This window comes from Ostrinia nubilalis, chromosome 6, assembly GCF_963855985.1.
Source record: "Ostrinia nubilalis chromosome 6, ilOstNubi1.1, whole genome shotgun sequence".
NCBI classification, from domain to species: Eukaryota; Metazoa; Arthropoda; class Insecta; order Lepidoptera; family Crambidae; genus Ostrinia; species Ostrinia nubilalis.
In genome coordinates, this window is record NC_087093.1 from 7,980,329 (window position 1) to 8,006,853 (window position 26,525).

At 37.3% G+C, this 26,525-nt stretch overlaps 1 protein-coding gene and 1 long non-coding RNA gene across 2 annotated transcripts in view; both read right to left on the reverse strand.

Moving 5' to 3' along the window:
* Positions 1 to 12,380: 12,380 nt before the first annotated feature.
* LOC135072806 (uncharacterized) lies at positions 12,381 to 15,858 on the reverse strand. The gene is made up of 2 exons (XM_063966843.1): positions 14,339 to 15,858; positions 12,381 to 13,436 (listed from the first exon to the last, which is right to left on the reverse strand). The coding sequence occupies exons 1-2, from the start codon at positions 15,856 to 15,858 to the stop codon at positions 12,590 to 12,592; spliced, it is 2,367 nt and encodes a 788-aa protein (XP_063822913.1). The 3' UTR covers positions 12,381 to 12,589.
* Positions 15,859 to 15,860: 2 nt separating this feature from the next.
* The window catches only part of LOC135072546 (uncharacterized), a 65,259-nt gene continuing 54,594 nt past the window's right edge, over positions 15,861 to 26,525 (reverse strand). The window contains exons 2-3 of the long non-coding RNA XR_010257456.1: positions 23,678 to 23,720; positions 15,861 to 15,932 (exon numbers count right to left, since the gene is read on the reverse strand). This is a non-coding gene — a long non-coding RNA (uncharacterized LOC135072546). The remainder of the gene's footprint in view (positions 15,933 to 23,677; positions 23,721 to 26,525) is intronic.

Sequence of the window (26,525 nt, forward strand, 5' to 3'; positions counted from 1 at the left end):
CAAAATGACTAATAGTGGCGGAAAACATTGATGTTGTCAGAAAAATGGAAGAGAAACCTCGTCATGTGATATATCGTAGGATTGAGATAATCCTAAGCATTAATTCCACTAGCAGTAATAAAATATTGTATGACCATATTATGGTTAATACGTTTTTTTCTTTACGGATGTCACAAAATTTTTCAAACGCTCTATAGGACGCTTGTGTCGTTTAGTCCTTGGAAATGTTTGATAAATATGTTTAAAAAGCTTTAAAAGCCGTTTTTAAAATTGTGACAGTTGACGAATTAAGGATCTATGCATAATGATCCTGAAAATAAACAGCTATCGACTATGGAGGTGTTTTAAGATGAACCAATGCCAACAAAAGTCCCATGCGCTCGGAACACTTTGAAACTATTTTGAACACGGTCGCCTATTTTTCCGAAATGTCCGATTATATGACAGAAACGTCACTAGAGAAATTTAGAATGGTTAATTCTTAATAGTAAACAGCCACTTTTTTTCCAAAAGTCTAATAAGGGAAACTGACCAGCATAGTCGAATCGCCATTCGTGACGAAAATGTGAGCTTTTACACGACTCGTCAAACAACTGACTATTTGAACACTCAAAATATGAAATTAACAGATCCAACGCTACAAAATTTTTGCTTGGAATCTAAACACTTCTTTTGGTACCCATATATTAAAATTAAATGCGTGAACAGCGATTTATGTAGCCAGAAGCAACTGTCGGTGCGGTCAAAAACCATGCTTTGGAGGTGCCTCAAGCTGAGTGGAAAAAATGCTATGAAAAGTGTTTCGGACACATTAAAAAGTACATAAATCATGAAAGACAATACCAATAAACGCAATCAATACCATTTTAATAATAAACTACTTTGTTTTCATAGTTAGGCTCACAACTTAAATAGTGTCCCACGTATACAGGGTGTTTCTTGTAAGGTGTCAAGCCGAAGGCAGGTGATAGGTGAGGACTAGACCTATCGATTTCACCCCCATGTATGTTCTACGATTTTTCATAGTTTAGAAGTTATCGTTAATTTTGTGATTTTTTCAAATTGTATGACCCAGTAGGCTTTAAATTTTTTTATCTTTTTTTTGGGTCGACTTTTCTCAGATTTATTTTTTTTGACAGATTCCCTATTAATTGCAGATTTTTGGAAAAAATAATCAACTTCCTATCTTTGATGCAAGATACAAAATTTTTGCTAGAAACATAAAAAATATGCTTTTAGCGGAACATTCTAAAATTTTCAACTTAAAGGTTTGAAAAAAAAAAGAACCTTCATAGGTCCAAAATAATTTTAAAAACTGCGCAGTTATCTGAACTTTCATAATAACACAAAAAAACATGTACTTAATAGGCCATTATTTTCTGTAATCGCTCCACTCAAGTGGCAAGTTGGAGATTCCGTTACATGTTTTTGACTTTCTTAGGACTAAGTAATGTTTGCAATCCCATAAGTTTACGTTATGTAGAACACATTTAGAGACAATATCTGAAAAGAACATTTTTTATCCACAACGAGGAAGCTCTTGCCCTTCATCTGGTATACAATAGGGAATATGAAAATATTGATGAACTGCGGATAAAGCTGACTGAAGCACAAAACCAAATTAAAATGAAAAAGAAGGTTTTACAAAGAATTTTTTTGCGTCGTTGTCGAATGTGCATTCAGGTCACACACACACACACACACACACACACACACACACACACACACACACACACACACACACACACACACACACACACACACACACACACTAATATGTAGGTATATCGAATTTAATCGTAAAGTAACAACCACCACTGTCTAGTGGTAAGGCCACCTATTTAGGACAGCCAATTCCTCTGTGGTTTAGGATTCCGAGTGAAGCTCGCTGATCATCCATCAGTTTCCATCAGGTCAGATGAATGGCAAGAGATTCCTCGTTGTGGATAAAAAAATGTTCTGTTCAGTTATTGTCTTTAAATGTGTTTTACGTAACGTAAACTTAGAGAATTGCAAACATTACTTAGTCCTAAGAAAGTCAAAAACATGTAACGGAATCTCCGACTTACCACTTTAGTGGAGCGATTACAGAAAATAATGGCTTATTAAGTACATGTTTTTTTGTGTTATTATAAAAGTTCAGAAAACTGCGCAGTTTTTAAAATTATTTTGGACCAATGGAATTTCTTTTTTTTTTTTTTAACTTTTAAGTTGAAAATTTTAGGATGTTCCGCTAAAACCATATTTTTTTATGTTTCTAGCAAAAATTTTGTATCTTGCATCAAAGATAGGAAGTTGATCATTTTTTTCAAAAATCTGCAATTAATAGGGAATCTGGCAAAAAAAAGAAATCTGAGAAAAGTCGACCCAAAAAAAAGATAAAAAAAAATTAAAGCCTACTGGGTCATACAATTTGAAAAAATCACAAAATTAACGATAACTTCTAAACTATGAAAAATCGTAGAACATACATGGGGGTGAAATCGATAGGTCTAGTCCTCACCTATCACCTGCCTTCGGCTTGACACCTTACAAGAAACACCCTGTATACTTCATCCAAATCAGTTTAGGCCCGATTCGACCCAACTTTTATCCGAGAATAACTTCTGGTATAACATTGACATTGACAGTGTCAGTATAGGAAATATGTCAAAATGTCGAACAAGTGACGATTTATTCTGAGATTAATATTTACTATTGTTTCGTCGAATCCACCTTTAGTGGTTTAGCGTGAAAAGGCAGCAAAATATTACATTTGCATATTGATTCATCCAAGATAATACATGACTCCGAATTTCCTGATAATACAGGTACTTGTTCAATTCCAAGTTCAAAATAGTTTTGGAAGTGGAAACACGCAATCCAAGCCACATTCGTAGAATGGGCGAATTTATGACACCATTCATTGAAAATTAGACCGGAACGTGAATATGTAAACACAATAGAAAATTAGTTGTTTCGAGGAACTCACAGGTATATTAATTCCCCGAAATTACACAAACATTTGTTAGAATGGCTATAGAATTGTGCCTACTTGTAATTAGTCACAATATTACATCATTTACTTTTGCACTCGGCACCACCTCCAAATTGAAATGTAAAACAAAACATAGTATCAGATTTTCTTTATTCTTTCTCGTACTAAATGTGTCACTTAGAAATATTTAACAATGTTCAATCAGTCGCACACCAACCTCTGTACATATTGGTTATCTGCAATATAATTTGGAACAGAACATCTCTAATTATTTCTGAAGAAACCTCTCACACTTCATCCATCCACCGAGGCCAGGAAAAGTGGTGACCCCGACAAAAAACAACAACCAACATTCAAAATGTTTCAACAACCAGCTCCGCAACCACCACCGCTGCCCGCAACTTCATCGGAGTTAGCTGCCGTCACAGTGTCTTCCCGGCTACCCGACTTCTGGCAAGACCAACCGCGCCTGTGGTTCATCCAAATCGAAGCCATACTCAAACCACAAAAGCTGAGCGACGAAGCAAAGTTCAACCTCATCGTGACTAAACTAGGGAAAGACGTAATCAAGCAAGTGAGCGACATCCTGCTGTCCCCACCGGAAACGGACAAGTTCGGAACTCTAAAATCACGGCTCTTGACAGTGTACGAGGAGTCAGAAAACCGACAACTTCAAAAACTGCTGAGTGAAATCGAGTTAGGCGACCAAAAGCCATCGCAACTGCTACGCTACATGCGTGACCTAGCACGAGGCAAGATTCCTGACGACACCTTAAACATTATGTGGCAAGGCCATCTGCCATCTTCAGCACGCGCCGTCCTCGCAGTTACAGACGTCAAAGACCTAGAAAGTTTGGCAACCATAGCAGACAAAGTATTAGAAAATACTAGACCGCTCCAAGTTTCCGAGGTAACTTCCGAACCTGTTTCATCCGAATATGCTAAATTACAAGCACAGATCGCACAACTCAGCATACAGGTCGTTGAACTACAGAGATCTCGATACAATTATCGTAATCACAATAACTATCAGCGACAGCGTTCGTCATCTCGCGGCCGTAATCAGACACCATACCGTGACTCAACCTCTACAAATGGACTGTGTTTCTATCATGACAAATTTCGACATAGAGCTAGAAAATGCGCAGAGCCGTGCAGTTGGAAAAACAAGAAAACAACAAACTCAATGAATCCGGAAAACTAACTTCGGTGCAGCCAGCGGCGGATGTCTGCACCATCACGCCCACCCACCGCCTATGCGTGACCGACTCCCACAGTGGCCTACGCTTTTTGGTGGACACCGGAGCCAACGTATCAGTTTTACCTGCAACCAAAAGACCCTATTCAACACGCGAGTGCGACAACACTTATAAACTATACGCAGCCAACGGAAGTGTGATCAAAACTTACGGAACTAAAAACCTAGTGCTGAACTTAAATCTACGCAGACCCTACTCATGGACTTTTATCCTGGCCGACGTGCAACAACCTATACTTGGCGCCGACTTTTTAAGTCATCACAAACTATTAGTCGACGTCAACGGTAGAAAACTAATCGACGCAGTGACCAATCTGAACGTTATTGGGTCTATAGTCACACAAGACTATCCTACAATCAAGACAATAGACATCAATACGCCATATTACGACATCTTATCTGCTTATCCGGACATCACCAAGCCAGTGTGTTACAAGGAAATCCCAAAACACAATGTTATGCATTACATCGAGACTACGGGCCCACCAGTCTTCGCCCGCGCCCGACCTCTACACCCGGATAAATACGCTAAAGTGAAAAAGGAATTCGAGTATATGCAGCAAATCGGCATCTGCAGGCCTTCCAAAAGCTGTTGGGCAAGCCCTCTACACGTCGTAGCAAAGAAAAACGGCGAAATACGACCATGTGGAGACTACCGCAGTTTAAACGCCATCACAAAGCCGGACAGATATCCGATACCACGCATCCATAACTTTACGTACCTTTTGGCGGGAAAAAAGGTATTTTCACACATAGACCTACAAAGAGCGTACCATTTTATTCCAAACGCCCCTGAAGACATCGAAAAGACGGCTATAATCACGCCATTTGGACTCTATGAATTCCCACGCATGATGTTTGGCCTCCGCAATGCAGGTCAGACCTTCCAACGGTTCATGAACAACGTCGTATTTCAAGGACTTGACTTTATATTCAATTATGTGGACGACACTTTAATCGCTTCTGAAACTGAAGAACTTCATAGAAAACATTTGGATATTGTTTTCCAACGCCTTAACCAATATGGCGTTACCATAAACCTATCTAAATGTACATTTGGCAAGCCAGCTCTTGATTTTCTGGGATACCACGTGACCGCTGAAGGCATCAAACCTATCGAGGAGCGTGTAAAAATAATAACTGAATACCCAAAACCTGAGACGGTATCAGAACTCCGTCGTTTCATGGGAATGATCAACTTTTATAGAAGTCATTTGCCACATGCAGCTTCATACCAATCGATTTTAAACGCTTACCTTCACAACTCTAAACGCAAGGACAACACCAAAATAATATGGAATACGGAAGCCATTGAAGCATTTGAAAAGTGCAAATCCAGTTTACGCGATTCTACAATGTTAACACACCCCAAAGCTGACGCAACACTTGCCATAATGAGCGACGCATCCAACACCTGCGCGGGAGCTGTCTTACAACAACTAGTAGAGGGAAAATGGCAACCTCTAAGTTTTTTCTCCTGCAAGTTAAGTGAATGTCAACAACGATACAGTGCCTTTGACCGAGAATTACTCGCTATTTACATGGCAGTGAAACATTTTCGGCACATGATCGAAGGACAAAACGTTATTGTGTACACAGATCACAAGCCACTCGTGCACGCATTACATAAAAAAGCTGCGAGTAGTAGTGACACACCAAGGCGACTTCGACATTTGGATTTTATAAGCCAATTTTGTACATCTATTGAGCACGTCCAAGGCTCCGAAAATGTAGTCGCGGACGCATTATCACGCATCGAGCAAATCGACACACCTTCACCTATCAACTTCAACGAGTTATCCTTGGCACAAGAAGACGACCCTGAACTACGGTCATTATTAGAGAGTAAAAATTTGAAGTTCATTAAACTCAACTATCCAAGCTGCAATAAACCAATATATTGCGAAGTATCAAAACAATCGGCACGACCATATTTGCCTGAGAAGTTTCGTGTTACAGTCTTCAACACAATTCACGGAATTAGTCACCCAGGCGTACGATCAACACGAAAAATGATCACAAGTCGATATTTTTGGAAATGTGTGAACAAAGACGTAAACAATTGGGCAAGGACATGCATAAATTGCCAAAAATCAAAAATTCAACGACACACAATTTCTCCGCTAAGCTCATTTCCATCAAGCGATCGATTTCACCATCTTCACATCGACATAGTAGGACCTCTTACCTACTGTCAAGGGTATAGATACATACTCACCATGATTGACAGAGCCACGGGATGGCCAGAAGCTATACCTTTAAAGGACATCACTGCAGAAAGCATCTCTGAAGCTGTCTACTCATCATGGATCGTCAGATTCGGCTGCCCGCTGCGAATAACCACCGATCAAGGTCGGCAGTTTGAATCGCATCTATTCACAAACCTAACTAAGCGATTGGGCATAACTAAAATTCACACAACAGCCTACCATCCTCAGGCTAACGGCAAGATTGAACGATGGCACAGAACGCTTAAATCAGCCCTTATGTCTAGAGCAAACACAGAAAAGTGGGTAAACGAGTTACCGACTGTACTACTGGGATTAAGAGCTAGCCTAAGGGATGATACCGAAATATCAGCTGCAGAACTTGTATATGGAACAACTTTGAAATTACCTGGCGACTTTTTCGAAACAACAAAGCCTAACCTTGACACAGACGCTTTCTTACATGAATTAAGAGAGCACATTCGAAACTTATCTGCAGTTCCCCAAAAGCAACCCCGAGAAGGGAAAACGTTCGTGCATCCAGCGCTAAAAACCTGCAAATACGTATTCGTTCGTTGCGACCACGTAACTAAGCCCCTAACACCACCATACACTGGGCCTTTCAAGGTTATGGAGCATGGCGAGAAATATTTCAAAGTAATGATTTCGGACGTCATTAAAACGATCTCAATAGATCGCTTAAAACCAGCATTCATAGTTCATAGCAACACAGAAATACAATCCACCCAACCAAATAAGTCTCAGCAACGAGTGACAAAGTCCACACTCAATAACTGCAACAAAAATGGTAATGCTGTGAACAACGAAGAAATGAGAACCCGATCCGGACGCCTAATTAGGCGAACAGTACGATTTTTGCACTGAATATTCATCATTACGTTCTGGATTATCTTAATTGCAACACCTCTCTCGCAAAATGGGAAAAAGTCAAAGTCGTGAACAAGTAATCATCGCCCAAAACGGAGCAGAAAATAAAACTACTTCGAGCATGCTTCACGACTTAACGCACAGCAAACTGGACCTGCTGATTGTTGTAATCGCAGGAACACTTCTCACCGCATTCTGTTTTTTGGCTGCAAAATGCTGCAAAGCCAAATATACAGAGTTCTTCAGACGAGAACTTCGAGGAATCAGAGCCAGCCGCAGGCCTGGCATTCCGCTGCAGGCCCCACCACCAGCATATTCTGTGGCCTAGCGTCATCGTCAGTGTTGTGTTGTGAAGTGGAAAGTGTAGTGATAACGTATCAACAGTGTTAACATGTGTAATCTCGTATAATCGTATGCTATATAAAAATGTATACTAGTATGTAACCTTCTTCTAGTATGTAATCTACTAATTCAAACTGTAATATTAATTATATTTTTTTTTAAAAAGGAGGGGAAGTGATGTGCCTACTTGTAATTAGTCACAATATTACATCATTTACTTTTGCACTCGGCACCACCTCCAAATTGAAATGTAAAACAAAACATAGTATCAGATTTTCTTTATTCTTTCTCGTACTAAATGTGTCACTTAGAAATATTTAACAATGTTCAATCAGTCGCACACCAACCTCTGTACATATTGGTTATCTGCAATATAATTTGGAAGAGAACATCTCTAATTATTTCTGAAGAAACCTCTCACACTTCATCCATCCACCGAGGCCAGGAAAAGAATCATAAACTATTCGGGTAGGTAGACGTAAAATAAACCAGCTAAGTGCGAGTCAAATTTTTAATAAATTAATTAAATTAAAAGTTCTGTATCCTATTAGGTAACTCAACATTTAGGGAAACCTCTCTACCGAATAAAATAAATCGTGTTCAAAAATTCATCTGATAATAGCTACAGATTAGTTACACCTAATGTTAAGGGCAAGTCAAGCTTAAAGTGTTTTATTAGGTCCTACTTCACTTACCTTTTTGCCTTGATACTTGCCTAACTTCACACTTTCTTGAGTAAAACACTCTTGACAGACTTGCAAGATGGACAATGGAGTGTCCTTTAAGGGTTCCTTTTTCCTTTTCAGTACAAAACTCTAAAACCTGATTGAAGAGTTGATATTTCGACTGCCCATAAAAATGAGAAATTAATGCCAAAATAAAGAGAGCGATGGCTTCATATCTTTTTTGTCTTTCCAAGAATTACGTTGACATCGTTTCAACAAAATAAATTGTACAAATACTTTCTGAATTTCAGAATTCAATGAATCGAATACGTATCTCAAAGTAGTCAAAAATGAAAAGCTTTCGGCAGTTAGAGAAAAATAACGGAATTCCAAGACAATGATAAAATACGGCGACCGCTAACAATTGCTAACCTAAGCAATAAAAGAACAAAAATGACGACAGTAGAACTTTTTTGGCGACAAAATATCAGTAATTGAAGATTCCCCAAAATACTTTTGCATCCGCCACATGCTGCAGATTAAATAAACGACTTATATGCTCTGCAATGCAAATACACGCTTTAAATTCAGATATTCCATTTCATATGCACTATTTTTATATTGTACCTTCCAATGCGTACTTTTTTACTCGTGCTTATCAACTTTTATGAATTTGAATATTGTAAAGAGCGCACAAAAGTCGGGTTTTCACGATCTCTACAATATGGGTCAAGCCATATATTTTTATCAGTATCTTCATTAATGAAAATACGATTCGATATAGGTATGTAGGTACATACTCATAGAGTAGCAAAAACGTGTTCATAATAAGGAACAAGATTTATAATAACATGTTCAATTTATTGTTGATATTTATTTGAATTAAGTAATTTTTCTGAAATTGTTTTTGTTTAAGTAATGCCTGAAAACATAACTATAATGTAACGTAACGTGAAAATGTTAAAGAAAGTTTACTTACACATCAAACTCCTTCCAAATTCACCGGATATCGATAAAGTTATGGTGAAATTTGCCCTGCGTTCAGACTCGATCGAAAAACATCAAAACATCATCTGGGCTGCCCCTACAGATTCGGAAGACAATAACGTTAAATCAACTTAAGTTATAGCGGGCAGCACGGAGCGGGCACGCAACGACACCGTGTCGACGTCGGCACGACAATTTACAGCCACAATAAAAGTATCGCGTTTATTGTTGAACACACAATTCGCTCGGACAGCTCTAATTGCGAGCCCCGCAGTGTCTATTGGTTTCGTAATTTAACCCGCACTATTTTAGCATCATGTCCACAAGAATGGAGTGCCATGGCCGTTATTGAATCGGCCGCTCTGGTTCGATCCGTTCTTTACACGGAAGGTACATCTGGGCGAAATAATTACTTTGAATTTTTTTTTATCTGTATTTAATGTTTTGTATATTTATGAAACCTAACTGACAAATTGATGTGCTCAAATTGTGAGTATTAAAACAGAGCCAAATTATTTCATGAGAAATATGGCAGTAGGTAGGTAAGTTAGGTAACTAAGTAGTAACCTTAGCCTGTTGCCTGTTTCTTTTAGCCCATTGTCAAACGGTAGCTGAGCATCACACCTTTCTGTATGTGAGTCATAAGCGTTAGTGTAATTTAATGTCACTTGGCACTAGCTAAACATCAAAAATATCCCGTAGGTTTAACTAACGAAAATGAGGCCGTCTTTTCAAGAATACTTCAAATTTTTAATTCTAATCGTTTTAACATCATTAAGGTAGTGAAATATAATTCCAATGCTCAAGTTTATCGGAGGACCTGACTTAATTTATTTTTAGAAGACGTTTAAGACGAAATGCCTTCCAGTTTCTAAGTAAGGAATAATAAGTGTTTTGATAACAACATAGTTTATTGTGTTTCGTGTATTTTTGCCAAATAACTTTTTTTAATAAAGGAAATATTTGTTGTCAAGCCAAACCGTTTAAAAAAATGGAATCTACGTAGTCCTATATATGGGTCTAGCTTTTTATATTGAAACATTTTCACATATCTATCTCCCAAATTCCGAGCATAAAAGCATTTGTTGATGAATCTTTCAAAGTGAATATTCAAATATTATGACATCAACAAGGTACCTACAGTCAGAAACTCTGTTCTGTGTAAACAGACCTCCATCAAAATAATAACTTACTTTTCCCTTTCTTGCTAATTTAGGTTCGTCGTTGTCAGCACAACTTCGCTGACGATTGGCTAAAACGAGAAAAGACATTCCTACATTTACTTCGCAGTGGTACCGAAACCACCTCCGTCTGTTAGCGCGGAGCGTCCTGTCTATCTGACTAAACATTTGTGCACAAATGCTGCATTTTCACTCGAGACATTTCTGGATATAATTATACTAAAAGCCGGGCATCCTCAAACGGTTATTCCAGAAGAGTGGCTGCCATGACTCAAATACTTAGTTAGGGAAAAACTTTTCTATTTGATGGACAAAAAACTGGAATTGGACAAAAGATTTTTAAAGAATTGCTTTTCTTTGGACGTCTCCTAACTATCTTGTTTTATAGCAATTTAACGTATTGTCTGCAGAAAGAAAATATTTTTGCTTCAAACATGATAATTACATTTACTAACAAGGCTTTGACATACCTACCTACTATGTCTGAATGTATGAAACTAGTGTATTTTTAAATATCAGCTTCGTTCTATTAGATATGTATTTCAAGTTAAATACCGGTTGGTTTAGTCATTGATCGTTCATTACGTGTCAAACAACCTACCCTTCTTTATGCTTTGTATTCTCCTACCTAAAGTAAACATATTTAATTGAGTCAACATATTCTTTTGCTTGCTAAAAAAGAAAACAGAACTTTAAAAAATTCGACGAATAGAAGTCAAAGCAGATCATTACCTATTTCCTTTTGCGCAAGAAACTGCTGCTGCGAAGAAAGACTTCGACAGTCACTTCAGATGGATAGTGTTTTTATTCCGACTGTACACTAAGTTCGACTGAAATAAGAATCAATTTGTACTGAATTTGCATCAATTATTTTTTCAAGGAACCACCCAGCTTTGTCTTGCACAGATGTATAAATGCAGTTCTATGAATAGAATAGTGAACCATAATCGACACTTTTTTTAGTTACTCAATTACTCGTATCTATTCGCATACTCGTAGTCCCGTTGCCATGCAATATCCCATTGTATCACCCAGTAGATAATACTGACCTACATATACTAACGAGCAAAGCGGCTGTCACCCTAACTTTTTACACAACTTCCAAACTCATTTTGGCACGTGAATCATGAATAAAGCTAACCCTTTGTTTTTTGCCATCATTTATAAAAATGTTTTTGTGATTGCCTTCAATCTCAGTTTCATAAAAGGAAATATCATGCTTCCGAGATCTCTCATTTTTCATTTTGTTCATTTTAGAGATGGACCATGTAGTTTCATATACTAAAGCCCGCGTTGAAAGAAGCTTACGACTAGATTTAATTCAATCTTATATTCAAGTCTGATTGGTTGAATTTCATTAGTTGGATCAATCATAGGTCTGAATCTATTCTCTGGTAGAGATTTGTGATCGAGAGTCGTTTCATAATCTAGGCCTGGATCTTTTTATACCTTTGTGAATTTTAGAGTATTGTTTGTAAATAGGTATTCTAAATGTTGACTCTGAATTTTTTAATTAAATAGGATTAGGATCTTGAAAACAATATAACACTGATAATATCTACTTATTGTTCAGTGAACAATAACATAACCTACTTGAAATTCAATTAACTTGATCCCATTACATTTCGGACGAGTATTTAGAGTGCCTACTTATTATATATTTACGAAATCGATGTACCTACATTTCCTTTCATAAGATAACGGACCATTAACTTTTCAACAACAACCTGAAACTGTTTGACATTACCTCAACCCTCTCGGAATGAGTTGCTTTGAAAGTCAAGTTTTCCATTTGCATTTATACATTTTTTACAACATCAAGTAAGTTATTTTCCTTGTATGTCAATTCTGTCTTAAGGTTAAATAAAGTACACGTTTCTTTCTGAATTTGATTTATTTCAACTTTAGGAGAACGCTTCCTTGATAGCATTTCACTTACAAACAATTTAAATTCTTAATGCCATCGGCATTTCTAATATTTACAAATTTCGTTTTACGTGTTCTACTTATTACGTCAATGGAATTAAAAGTTTCACCATAAACGTGAGTTAAAAAAGTCCACCAGAATACACTGACTGGGTTACTTAATTACGATATAATAGACTAGTGAGCCACTCGGGGCGCGGCTGCTGGGGCTTGTAGTCGGGCGGGCTCAGCGCCAGCGGGGACGCGGCGTCCGCCATCGCCACCGATGACGACGTCTCAGTCACCGCCACGCTCGGCTTTCCCTTCAAAACTGATCTCAATTCATCATTCTCCACCGCTCTCGTTCGTTGCAAATTTTCTCTCGTCTCTTTCATTCTCGAAAGCTGTTCCCTCAGACTTCTATATTCTTCCAGAAATTTCTCTAACTGTGAAGCTCGAAAATCAAAATCCTCCAAAGGCGGGCCCGTCCGGGAGTAATCTCTGAGGCCAGAGAGATCTAGGAGAGGCGTTGCGGACGGCACTGTTGGCTGCTCCCTCGTTGGCGACGCAGGCAAACTAGGATTGCGCCGGACCCGATTACCTCCAGTAGAAAGATCGAGAAAACTATTCGATCTCCGTCCCGAAGACCGCTGTCGGTTTTTCTCGTATGGCCTATCGAAAAAGTTTATTGAATCGCCACCTGAGCTATTTCGTCTACTACTAAGAAGAGGACTGCGGCTATCGCCGTCTTTCCTCCTTGGTATCGTATAAAAGTAATAAGGATCGTGTTTCATTTCGCTCCTTAAATAAGAGGAAGCGCCTAAAGCACTCATTTCTATTAGGTCAGGATAGTTTTTTTCACTGTCACTGCCAGAAAGGTCGTTGTCGAGACGGTCGCGCGTGCGGGGCCGCGGGCACGCCCGGGGGTTATTGTTATAACGATTGGATTCTGGCAGTATCTCTACGTGGGCATTTAATATTCCCGTTGAGTTGGAACTCTGCACTGACTCGGATGTAGCATCGGACCTGAAACAATTACCAAAACAACATTTTTATATTGTGACTTGAATAAGTAATTTTATTTCGATTCCAAACGTTTGTTTTGAACTGAAGTAATCTTAAAATTGATACCCGTTTAATATGATCTTTGATTTGTGACAAAAAAAAATTAATTATCAAAATTATTTGATGCGAGTCTATTTATCTACCACATAGTCCCTAACTAATCAGAGTTTGCACTATGGCGACTAACGCCCGTTTCCCATATTCAATCCTTGTCCAATAATTAATCCGGATTTCAACTATCCAATTCAGTCTTAGAATAAATATCCACAACTTTCGATGCGTTTACACTTTATTATTGTTAAAAACAATATGAAAATGTAAAAACATCCAACATCCAATAACAACCGCAGATATTTTGACCAAAACATAGTTGGACAGTTTGATATTAGGACTGAATTTAGAAAACCAGTATTAGTAACGGTTAATTTTCTTAGATAGGTACAAAACCTAGCAAAATCAGAACCTTCAACCACTCTGAAGTGCATCATACTTATTGAGAAACATATGAAAAAAGTTGTACTGAGTTACATAAGGTGTAAATTTCAATCCTTTTCACGTAACGAACACGAACGCGCTCATCAATACGCACAACTTTTTACGAGGTCAATAGCGAAATCGAGAATTTTTAGATACTCCATACATAGCATTATGAATCGAAAAGCCAAACATTTTTTTCAGAATTCAATGTTGCTTCCATAGTAAAATTGCTCGCAGCAATGAGTGCATTCGCATTGACAGTAAATATGTATTTATAAATAATATGTTTGTGTTGTTTTTTACTTGTATGTATTAATATTAAATATTAGACTTTTCTAGCACGTTGTTACTAAAATAGTATTAAAAATTGCTTTCTAAGCAATTACCTGATATTATAGTCGCTAAAACGTGGTATGTGCAAATCTCGCTCATGCACACCATTTCTTGACGGCCTCGTGTCGAATTCCGCTCTTCGCCATCCAGTCTCTAGGGGAGGTGTTCTTGAAGAATCTCTCTCCTCCCGCGGCTCCCCTCTCAAATACCCCTCATACTCATCTTCTGGGTCATGCAAAGGCACATTTCTATAGTCACCCCTCTTACGACCATCTGGAATTATTACTCTCGGAACCTCAACATTGGCTTTTATATTCGCCTCTATTTTCTCATAACTATCCTCACGATGATTCGTAGTTACTATCTGTTCATTCCACCTATCTAATTGTCTTTTCTTACGAGTCTCATATGCACACAGACCTATTAAACATGAGCTTAACACTATCACAGCGGACACCGCCATTCCAGCCATCAGCGCTCGCCCACCAAAACTTTTATTTTGAGGCTTCTTTTCTATTGCTAAAGTTAACACCACCTCCGCCTTTCCAGCGCGATTCTCAGCGTTGCACACATAGGAGCCCGCGTCTTGCATGTCTGCTGATTTTATAGTTAAATTACTAGTCTGTCCCTCACTACGTAACATAAAAGCTCTTCCAGAATTGACATGAGACGGGGTTGTGTTAGCTAGCAACCGACCCGCCCGCACCCACCGCACCCTCGGTGCTGGCACCCCTATCACTCGACAAACTAGTGTCACTTCATCCCCTTCGACACCTTTAATGATGTTTGTTGCTGCACTCACTTCCGGCCTACATGCAAAATCTTCTAAGTCGAGCCTATCCCACGACTGGTGCATCAAGCGTGGAGGTAGGGCACAGTCTGGCACCACTGTGGCAGGCACATTTCTTCTAATCATCCAGTCGCGCAATGGCCGCATAGCGCAGTTGCACTCCCAGGGATTATTCGCTAGCTCTAAACCCTTTAACGACCTTAATGGCGCTAATACGGCCACATGTAGTACTTGCAGTCTATTTTTACTCAACTCCAGATATTCCAAAGAAGCTTCTAAACCCATAAATCCTCGGGGTTCTATTTCAATTATTTTACAACCACTCAGAGTGAGTCTGACTAAATGGGGTAGAGCAACGAATGCGTCATCGCGTACTTTTGTAATGGCATTCCCGTTGAGTCGGAGCTCCCGGAGCTCGGGGATTGAGTCGAAAGCATGAGACGGTATGGAGTCGAGGCGGTTGCGAGAGAGATCGAGTTCGACAAGATTGACTAGGGCTCTGAAGGCGTACTGGCGGATGGTGCGAACGTTGCAAGAGGAGAGATAGAGTCGTTGGAGGTTGAGAAGGCCGGCGGCGGAGAAGGCGTCGTCGCGGAGCGTGGAGAGGGTGTTGTTGGAGAGGTCGAGCAGCTGCGTGGTGGGGTCGAGGCGGGGCGGGACTGCTTTGAGGTTGGCGTGCGCGCACAGGGCCGACTCCTTGCCGCTGCGCCACTTGCACTCGCAGTGCCGCGGGCAGTCGGCGGTGGCGGCCGCGGCCAGCGCGAGCATCAGCAGTACCCACATGCCCCGAGCTAGCTCACCCCGCGCCGCACCGTTCGTCTTCACCGCCCAGCGTCATCCCCCACACGGCGATTTACCTAAAACAAAAACATCTTTGTTTATACTTAAAGATTGACGTCGGTTGAACAGATGAGAAAGTTAATTAGATTGCTTTTGTTTGATAAACAATTAGGGGATGGGCGAAATGAGGAAAACTTCTATTATAAGCTTACAAGGACATCGGTTATTGGAGTTCCTTCGTAGATAAAACATTTCATTTGGTCGGTTGTTTTGCATTTGTAGAGTTTCTGTTTAAAATATAATTACAAGTTTCTAATCAATGGCACTTTCTAGAGGGCAATTTAAATGTTTTATACGCAGAACTATCTGAAAGAATCTCATTACGTTGCAGTATAAAGCCCTATTCGGGCGATAAAGCTTAATTCCCTGGAACAGTCGGGTCAGCGGCCAAATAAAATGGAACCACGACCGCGACAATGTGATCCGAAAATCAATTTTCACGATTAAATAAATGCAATTGTTTATGTTTGTTTACTCAAACAACATCCATATTCATTGCATTGACTGCAGCAAAAGCCGGCGATTCGAGCGATTCCCGGAATTATCTGATTATGCTTAATCATCTAAAATGATAATTGAGCAATTTAGTCTGACATTTGAATGCAATATTGCAAACATGAGGACGTAATAGGCGTTTTAAGATAATCGATTTTTACATTAAGTTAGATTATTACATACAAATGCATTGGAGTTTTTAAAAACACTTTAAATGTAATTTAATGTTGTTGTTAATTTCAACAAATTCGCTTGCAATAAGTAATCTGAACAAGTTCGCTAATTGCTTTTTAAAAATTCTACAAAAATCTTTTTAAAAATTCTATAAAAACAAACTATTATAATCAAAATTTATCAAATTAGAATTCGAAATGTTGATGTTAGTCAAATAGAAATGAAATTTTATTATGAATTGTTAGCAGCGAAATTCAGTTGTTTTTACGGCTCGGTTTACGCTGGTCGGAACTTAATTGAAAAATTTAATATTTAGACCATTATCAATGTTGAGTGAATGAGAAAACGCAGTGAAAACTGGTCTAATGTACTTGAAGACAGTTAAAATTAAACATAAATGAGATTGCTTGCGCGTTTTTCGTGTTCTCATGAAAAATTTCGCGTATAGGCACCGCTCTCTCTAAATGGAGCGTACTAATTTTCGCTCGTTCCACGTACAAAAGAGCTCTTGGAGTAAACTTTCCATTGAATAACATCGGGATGTTAAATATCCCGGTTCCACATTCGACCTCCTTTGAAAAACGCGAGCCATTTTGTCACTTCTCGTCGGGAAACGTCGAAATTAAGTCACGCTTGTTTAGCTAAATGAACCAATTTAGGGGAAGGCAAAAGTGCGTTTGTGTTCATTCCAGCGACATTATTCACATTTAGAAAAAGATTTTTCGAGCGTACAGAGATCGTTTAAAATAATCTATGACGCGTTTGCTAGCGACTGCTTCAAGCATAAAATAACGGGGATTACGTATGTAACGCGCTGTTCCTGTTACAATATTCTTTTTGTGTATTTTGATTATTACCTCAGATTTGAGATATTCGCTTTTAATAACGTTTTATCGTTCAATACTTCACTTGTACAGTGGGTATTTGGTTTTGTAACAGAAAAATATAGCCCATTTAAACTGTTATCGTCCTTTAATAAAAAGCAACAAAGATTCTACAATGAAGCGTTTTTCAGTAATGGAGTTTTTATTTTTTTTAATCGGACTTAAAAAGAGATTACAAGTCTACATTTTACAAATACTGTAACTTAATATTTTTGTTTCTAATACGAGTAGGTGTGCGACAACAGCTTTAATATTTCAAACATTCGTTTAAATAATATTAACCTGTCCGTATATAAATTCCAGCATTTTTCATGATATCACATGCAGCGTCTACCGTCTATATCATGATACCAGCAAGTCTGACAAACTTAGGTGCTACGGATAGAATAACCGTGAGTAATAAACTTGTGCCGCGCAGACAATGGTCACTTCTGGCCACAAATCACAGGCGCGCGGCGGAACAACGACACGGATCGTCCACGGAGCGTCTCCATCGCGATTACTGCTTGCGGTGTACAGGGTGAGCGGAGGTCACGCGACTTTCATAAAGTCTTACTATATAAAATAAGAAAATATAAACTCGTCTTTTGTCTATGTGGAAGTCAAGGACAAGTGTGGTCTGGCAACGTCACAGCTTTTCAGTATGAATTTTTCTCAAAGTATTCTTTTTTTCCCGTATAAAAAGTTTTTCTTGAAATCTTAGTCAAAATAAATATGTAGTTTGATAACTATTTCGCAAATTCAAGCACCTATCGACTAGGACTACCTGAAATAATGTAAAACCAATTTAAGCATTCCGTCATCGTTTAGCCACTAAGATTGTTTCCAAATCATGTACCTACCTAGTTCTTGGTCAAGTCTTAACACACACACTTCTCAATTAACTAATTACCTAATGAAGTTCGGATGAAACTATTAAATTAATATAAAGCTTATTCTTGTACCTAGGTAGTAAGAAGCAGTAACTAGAACACAGTCAACTAGTCACATCTGTCTCAAGTAATAAAATGGGGCGAACGGTGACAGCCACAGACCTACATTACTACTCTTGTTTTGACACTAAAGCAGTAGCTTTACTTTAACATCAGTAGATGTTGTTATTAAATTGATATGTTCCAGTTACATATTTACCTAGGCCATTTGTACTAGCATAGCTAAAGACAATGGCCACGTCTGACGCCTACAAATCAAAGGAAGCGGAATAATGATAGCGCAACGTCTCCGTGATTAGTGCGGCGCTTGAGTGGGGTCACGTCTTTCGTGCAAGTCGTTGACCTTGCGTGGCATAAAGTCCTACAAAGTGAAAATGTCGAATAGAAACTTTGTGGACAGTCGGTCAAAGTGGGTCGCTGTATTTGTCTTGTCTCTGACTTTACAGTGGGAAACAGTGATTTGTTTTCAGTGGTACTGTTACCAGGTTATTATTGCTGTTGTGGTAGCTTATTTGTCGACTTCTCAGATCATTAGGTAACTTTTTCAAGAATAATTTCGGTACCAATAGTCCAATATCCAATACAATATGATTCACAACATTTGTAACAAGAATAGGGTAAGTGGTAGTACAATTTAGTTACGACTATTGTTATTATTACGAAGGAGACCGTCGGAACATCTGCTCACAAATCACAGGATCCGGAGTATAGCTGGGAATGTATCACGAAGACAATAACTGTCTATAAATATAATATAGGAAGCATGGGACTCAAGACATTAGATCTGAAGAATTATACAAGCAAAACTATTGCGTACCTCATCCTTTAAATAAATTGAATTGAATTATATTACCTACTGCTATACCTACAATACAAACTGCTAACGTAACGCTGTTTTTAGTAAAATGGAGAAAACGTGTTTTATATCGTATCTCTCTGGCTATTTACGTGACGACGCGACACGAACACAGCATTCCAATATTGCATACATTCCTATTTCCAGCCCATATAAACATATAAAGCAATGCGAGTCTATCCGCAAACTCGCCAAACTCACCGACTATGTTGCGTTATGGGAGTTTCAAAACATAACACAAGCATTTAAATTCATCCCTTGATGATTCTCACACACCTACATTGTCATATTTGGGTCGTTTCGCTTACCTTTGTTTTCGAATCTGATCACAATTTTCCGCTACGTCGACGCTCCCGAAAAAGTAAAGAAAATGTTTTATTACACGGATTGACGTGAAACTAATGGACCGCTACGTGCAGTCCCACCTAGTCCGCTATAAATTCCAGCTAGCTATTTGGAATTCCAAAATAAGTTTATTTTTTAAAAGATAAAAACTGTGGAAAAATGGTGAAAATGTTCTACGACTTTTTAATCTTGGAACAGATATCACGGTAGGTATAACATTCGCTAGGTATCACTATATGTATAAGGCGTGATATGAAAGATGTTTTGACTTTTTGCAAAATAAGTTAGCTGTAGTAGGTACGTGAATATTGTAAACACAACAGTTCTGCAAAATTATCTGACGCGGTGACAGTGGAACGGTGTAAACGAATTTATTTCAGCAATTCAATACATTTTCATATTGACGCCGTACATTTAAATTTTGGCCGGCGGCTCTGACATTATGTTTGTGGCATTATATTTAAAACTTCCAGAAAATTAGGGTAAAATACAAGAAAATTTATCAGTTCTATTTACTTTTAATTAACTTGGAATTAACGATTTAGATGGTATTACACTGACAAGTTACTAGGAAAAACAATTTCCTGTTCTCAGGAAAATTACTTCTTGGAACGACATTTTTTTTTTCAGATTAAAAATTTCTAAATATAGACAATTCATTATTGCTCATTTCCTAAAACCCAACCAGTGAAGGTTTCGTCGAATTTTTAACTGTTATTGAACCAAAATCTTCAAAAGAAAAGATTAAAAATAACGAAATAGGCATATTAAGTCGTGATAATAACATGGTGCAAATGAAACTGTGCTCGTCATAAACCGCAGAGAATGTCATTACACCAACTTAATTTAATATTGTGAATAGGGTTACCAGATTAAAAATCAGGAGTCCGGAGAAAAGGCCTGATTTTCATTGAAAAATCCTGAGATTTTGTTGCAGTTTAAGAATTTTCACTAAAACGTACTGAGCAATTTCAAAAAGTTCGCATTAGTGTCGTTTTTTATACACTGCGGATCATAGAGTATAATAAGTGTTTGTTTAACTTTTTATTAAAAACATCTTTAAAATGTATTTTACCTATTTCAATTAAAATTCTGAAAATCCTGATATTTGCAAAATCCAGCCGCATACCTGAAAAGAGTCCAAAAATACGGAAATGTCAGGACAAATGCTGAGATATGGTAACCCTAGTTGCGAATCACTGAATTTCATGTCCTTGCGGTAGCGAGTAATTCATTTCGATCTTTTCATTAACCAACAATATTCATATTATTTGAATTCAACTTCATATATCGTCATCGGTACCTAGCATACCTATTAATAAAAGTTTTGAAGCAAAAGCAATATTGTTAACGTATTAATCAAGCCTCGAAAAAACATATAAAAGATTGTATTTGTTAAATATAAATAGTGCCCAGATTTGTAAACCTATGTAGATAGATAGATAGATAGACAGATAATCCGTAGATATATGCACAGCATATAAAACGTACATCTGTTGCATCTAAAAAAAATATAAGCCCCTTACTATTCAAAGACGAACACTAGTTAAAAATTAAAATTAATGTTTTGTATAGAAATGACATTTAATAAGGTAAGGAGGGTAATGGAAAATAACGGTAAGTATGTACTGTATCTAGACTACTCGCGACCTAGCCACCTAACTCATTACGACTAATGAGAGAGACTTGCTTATGACCTAACCGAAGCTTCTAAGTTAGTAGCTAAGTGTCTAAGGATGTATCTCAGTCCCACTCTATATTTAAGGCTTTAGTCAAAGCACGCGTCCTAACACAATAATGCTGGGATACGTATGGCTACAGGAGTGTATGTATTGTACTGCTATACATATGACATTTGCATTATTATTCCATGTAATCATTACATAGTATAAAACACACGGATACGGATTTTGATGCAGTTTCTTTATTAGATAGAGTGATTCAAGAGGGAGGTTTTTAAGTAAGTACTGTACATTTTACCTGTGAAACAGGGGCGGATTGCTAGTTCTTTTATAATGTCTCTTATTAGTCTCACACAAAGGGGAACGCCCTTCCTTTGTTATTTTACTGTTATATGTATGTGACCTATTACTAATTATGCCATAACATATGCATGCACATAAGTATATCTCTACATTTAAAGCTGGGCATTCACGGTCAGTTAAACTGATGACTGCTTTAAGGTCTAAAAAAACTACCAGTTTACAATGAATTTTTACTTATGATTTCACACACACGATAAATTTTTGGATGTTACGTCAGTTCAATTCGTCAGTTTAACTAACCGTGTGTGTCCAGCTTAGGTAAGTAATTGTAGCCTTTCAAGTGTATACAGTAAATTCATTGCAATACATAATTTTGCATTAATAGCATCGACGGATTACGGACAGTGGTCACCACTGCCATTACACCACCAACTTATATTATTTCGCAATTTCCCACCACTTAATTGTTGCACAATAATGCTTTCACTAGCTTTCGAATATTTAAAGGATATTTTTAAAGAAGACACGTCTCTTAAAATCAGACAACAAGCAGCGTGTGTATTCATTAATAACTTTAATCAATTTTCCATGAAAGTTGGCCAGATTTCTCCGGATAATGAAAATACAATTTGATTTCTCAGTCTTCTCCTTTGTCTTCAATTTACATTACAGAGATACTTGATAATTACATTATGATCCACCTTAATAGTCAACTACACTCATCACTTTAGCGTAGTTTCATCATCAATTCAGCCACGTGAATCTAGGTACTGCTGCACCTAGCTCTCTCCCAATGATTTCTAATGACTTAGCTTAGATTTAATGATTGCCTCTAAAGCGCTATCACTAAGCCTGTGTTTCTTCTTACTAATCGTACCTACTAAATAAGCATAAACTTAAGCAATAAGAATTCAGTCATTTTTAAATCTTCCGTCTACTCGTATTACAGTAGATTAGGTAAGATTCCAAATATACAACCCCCTATACGTAACTTTGTCGCGTTACCACCATCAGATGATTTTCCTGAAACCTTTCTTAGTGTGTCATAAAATGAAACTACTCTCCAAATGACACTGCTAGGACTTCATAGAGCGCTTTATGAAAAAATAAAGGTTAGGCAGTGACGCTCTATGGCTCAGTTTTTATCTACACTACCTAGTGTACAAGGGTTCGTTATTTATGTTTTGTATTATCTTGTGTTATGTACTACTTACACACTTTTAGAAATGTGTGATCTATTTTATACCTTCAAGCAATTTTGATCGATTTGTATATTAAACATTATTTGTATACTTATCTCTTTAAAATAATATGCATTAAACATTTTCAAATACAAATAGGTAAGTAGGTAGGTACATTGTCAATTACCCTTATGTAACATTCCATATTCTATAAGCAGGTAGCTTACTGCGCTAACTATGTATTACAGAACTTAAATTTTATTTAATACAAAAACATAACCCAAAAACAAGGGAGAAGATTAACCCTTAGAATTTCTTCTCGTAATTTCAACAAATAAATCAGCCAATGCTCACTTCACAATCGGATTACTTGATTGTGATGCGATTATAACAAAAACACACTGTGAAACACAACATGCATTTCGATAGCAATTTATAATTAATTGGTGCTGTATCCCGGTAATTCTAGATTTACCTGCCTTCATTCCGATGGAATTAGACCACGTTTGTTATTATGTTATTAATTTAATTGATGCATTTTGGTTGTATGTTGAAGCAATATTACGAATACCGATCGTTTTTGTTGATGTCTCGGAAATTTATATTGATTTTGTTCTTACATGGCTCCAATATTACATTAATTATACATAATAGGTTTGCGAGTTTAAAATAATTAAATAAACTTCTTTCGGAAATAACGAAAGTTTGACGGAAAACTATTAAAACTTTTCAGTAGAAACTTAACGTTTTTACATAACATACGGGCTGGCCTTTCACATACGTGTGAAATATTTATAAGATACACTTAGCCGCTTCGATGCCGAGTATTCGGGATGAAATATCGCATTAAATGTCCATTAAGTTCTTTTGCTATCGGGACGCGGGTAGATGATCGATGGATCGCACTCACCTCAAATTCTCACTATACTCCGCTTGATCTTGATCCCGGGAATCTGGAATCAATGGAATAAATATTTAACGTTATCTTCGTATCAATAGCATGAGATAAGTTGTAGAGAGGCATTAGAAAACGTATAAGATTGATGACTGATTTAAGGCACAGTCATACTTCAGATATGTTAGGGTGGTATGGATAGTTAGTACTCAAAGATGCAAGCAAACCCATCAAGATGTTTAGGCATGCTAGTATGTTTGAATAGCTAAGTCAGCTATTTCTCAAAAACAATGACACTCGTGACAAATGCCTCAGAACATAGTTTTCACCCACCCACAACACACTGCTATGACCGATGTTGCTTTGCTACGAGTACAGTAAGTAGTCTGTGAGGTATCTTCCTTAATTATTCCTACTTAAAATGATCACCTAAAACAAAACTCCTCACAATAATATTCAAACTAGATACTCGTAGTAGCACATTTTGCGATTAAATGTGATTAATATGAAAAGAAGGTAAGTATTTTATGTGCTTTAGAACAGTAGATAATATACTTTACGAATAATGACTCCAAACTTTTTCATTTCCATATTCAATAGGAGGATAACTCCTCCAAGTTCCCTAATAAAATTACTGCGCTGATTCATCAACATCAAATAAGGTACTTGATACAAATAAGGCCTACCTAACTTTGAACGCTTATATTTCAATAAATATTAACGCCAATCAACAAAAACAAGGTTAATTAACTTCTTCCATCCTTTAATTTTAGCAATATTACAAAAAATAACACAATTTTTAACTAAATCTATTCAAAATAAGCAAATTACGAAACCACTGATTTTGGCTTTAATAAATCACCTACACGGAATAAGGCCTATATGATTCAAATGCCTCTAGACCTTAAAATTGAGGTTGTATTAAACAAAATGCGGTCTTATAACATTAAACACGTCGATTGGTTTGCGTTATCAAAATTTTACATTAGGTACTAAGTAAACAGAAATATACTGTATATCTCTCGATAAACTTAAATTCCACTTATTAAGAATTATACATAAATTATAGATAAAATTAAATATTCATAGTAACAAAGTAATGATTCCTTACATATATTATTAAAAAATATATCAAAAACAAACAGTATTATTTTTTTGTATAGGGCTTATTAAAACACCGTGTTCGAATAAGGCCTACACATAAAACCTTTTAAATAAATCAGTTTAGGAACATCATTAAGTCTTGAATTTTTGTAAACAAAATGAGATCTCAATTTTTTTTAGAACCAGGGCATAAAAAGGCTTCTGAATCATCTTTACGAACTCTTACACAATCTTTGTGATACCACCTAAAGCAGTTCCTTATGGTCGCATATCTGCTACTTTGTTTTCGAGACAGGTATGATAATACCAGCTTTTATTCTTCTTTCCTTTAGAATTATACATACGGCTTCTTTTCTTATTTTGTATTGGTTTTGTATTTTTTTTTCTTTTTTTGATTGATTTTCGACACTGTTTTCTTTTTCTTTTCTGTATTGTTAGTAACATTCTTATTAAATAAACATTTTGTTACTCTTTGGCTCATTTAGTTTAATGAATTTGTCCATAATCAGGTGTTAACACAAGTATCTAATATGGCCTACCATCCCAACTAATCCCAACTAATATTATAAATGCGAAAGTAACTCTGTCTGTCTGTCTGTCTGTCTGTCTGTTACGCTTTCCCGCTTAAACCTCGCAACCGATTTTGATGAAATTTGGCATAGAGATAGTTTGAGTCCCGGGAAAGAACATAGGATAGTTTTTATCCCGGTTTTTGAAACAGGGACGCGCGCGATAAAGTTTTTCTGTGACAGACAAAATTCCACGCGGGCGAAGCCGCGGGCGGAAAGCTAGTGCTGAAATAAGGCCTAGGCCTTATTAGATGTCTCGCTCTTGTTGTCTTCAAAAACTTACAAATAATGCATTTATAGCCAGTAGTAGATACAAATTAAGGTAATTATTAGCTAGTAGGATATATTTAGAAACGATTACTAAGAAAAGATTGATCTAAAACAGCGTCATTTTACCGAAAATTTAAGATGAAATCGCCGGATTTTTATAAGCGAGCACGAAATCACCCACCACCTTAGAAGAACGCGTGTCAATTGGTGCTGGGATCGTGGATCGGGACGCTCTTGCACTCTATTGGGTTATAGGGCATACGAGTACGTGTCCTTGAAGTATTTTCCCGGTTGGATTTATTTATCTGTGTTTTCTGATGTATAGGCCTTATTAGAACGTAGGCCTTATTTGTATCAAGTACCTTATTTGTTTTAATTACAACATCCACAAGATAATCAAATTATCTCATTGGTTGCCATGGTAACGGCTCCCAATTTTCTCTCATTTCATTATCACTGTTTCTTTTCTCAAAATTCACATTTCACATGATTTATAAACAGTCGGCGGGGATTTTCTTGTAATTTACGGGCTCCAGCTCTGGGAGGTATCATCAATGAATTAATTATATTTTCGCTTTATCTTACCAACAAGCAGGTATTGCTGTCGTATTACGCAAAATTCATTTTAATATTTATTAAGGGTCCTACACCGAGATAAGCATCTTTATCAAATTACGAGTACCTACCTACGTGTCACTCGCGCGTAATTCGTGAATTATGCTAAAACTGAAACGCGTCAGCTGAATTGAAACTGAATTGTTGATTCTGGTGAACCTAATATGGTTTCACGTGGGGTGTTAAGCTTCGTTCACAAGACGTATCATTTTATAATTAAATTAACACTGTTAATGTTCACAAACAATACAGAGTGAGCGTTTTCATGCCTTGCCGCTCAGATCGTAGCCTCGCCGTATTATTCT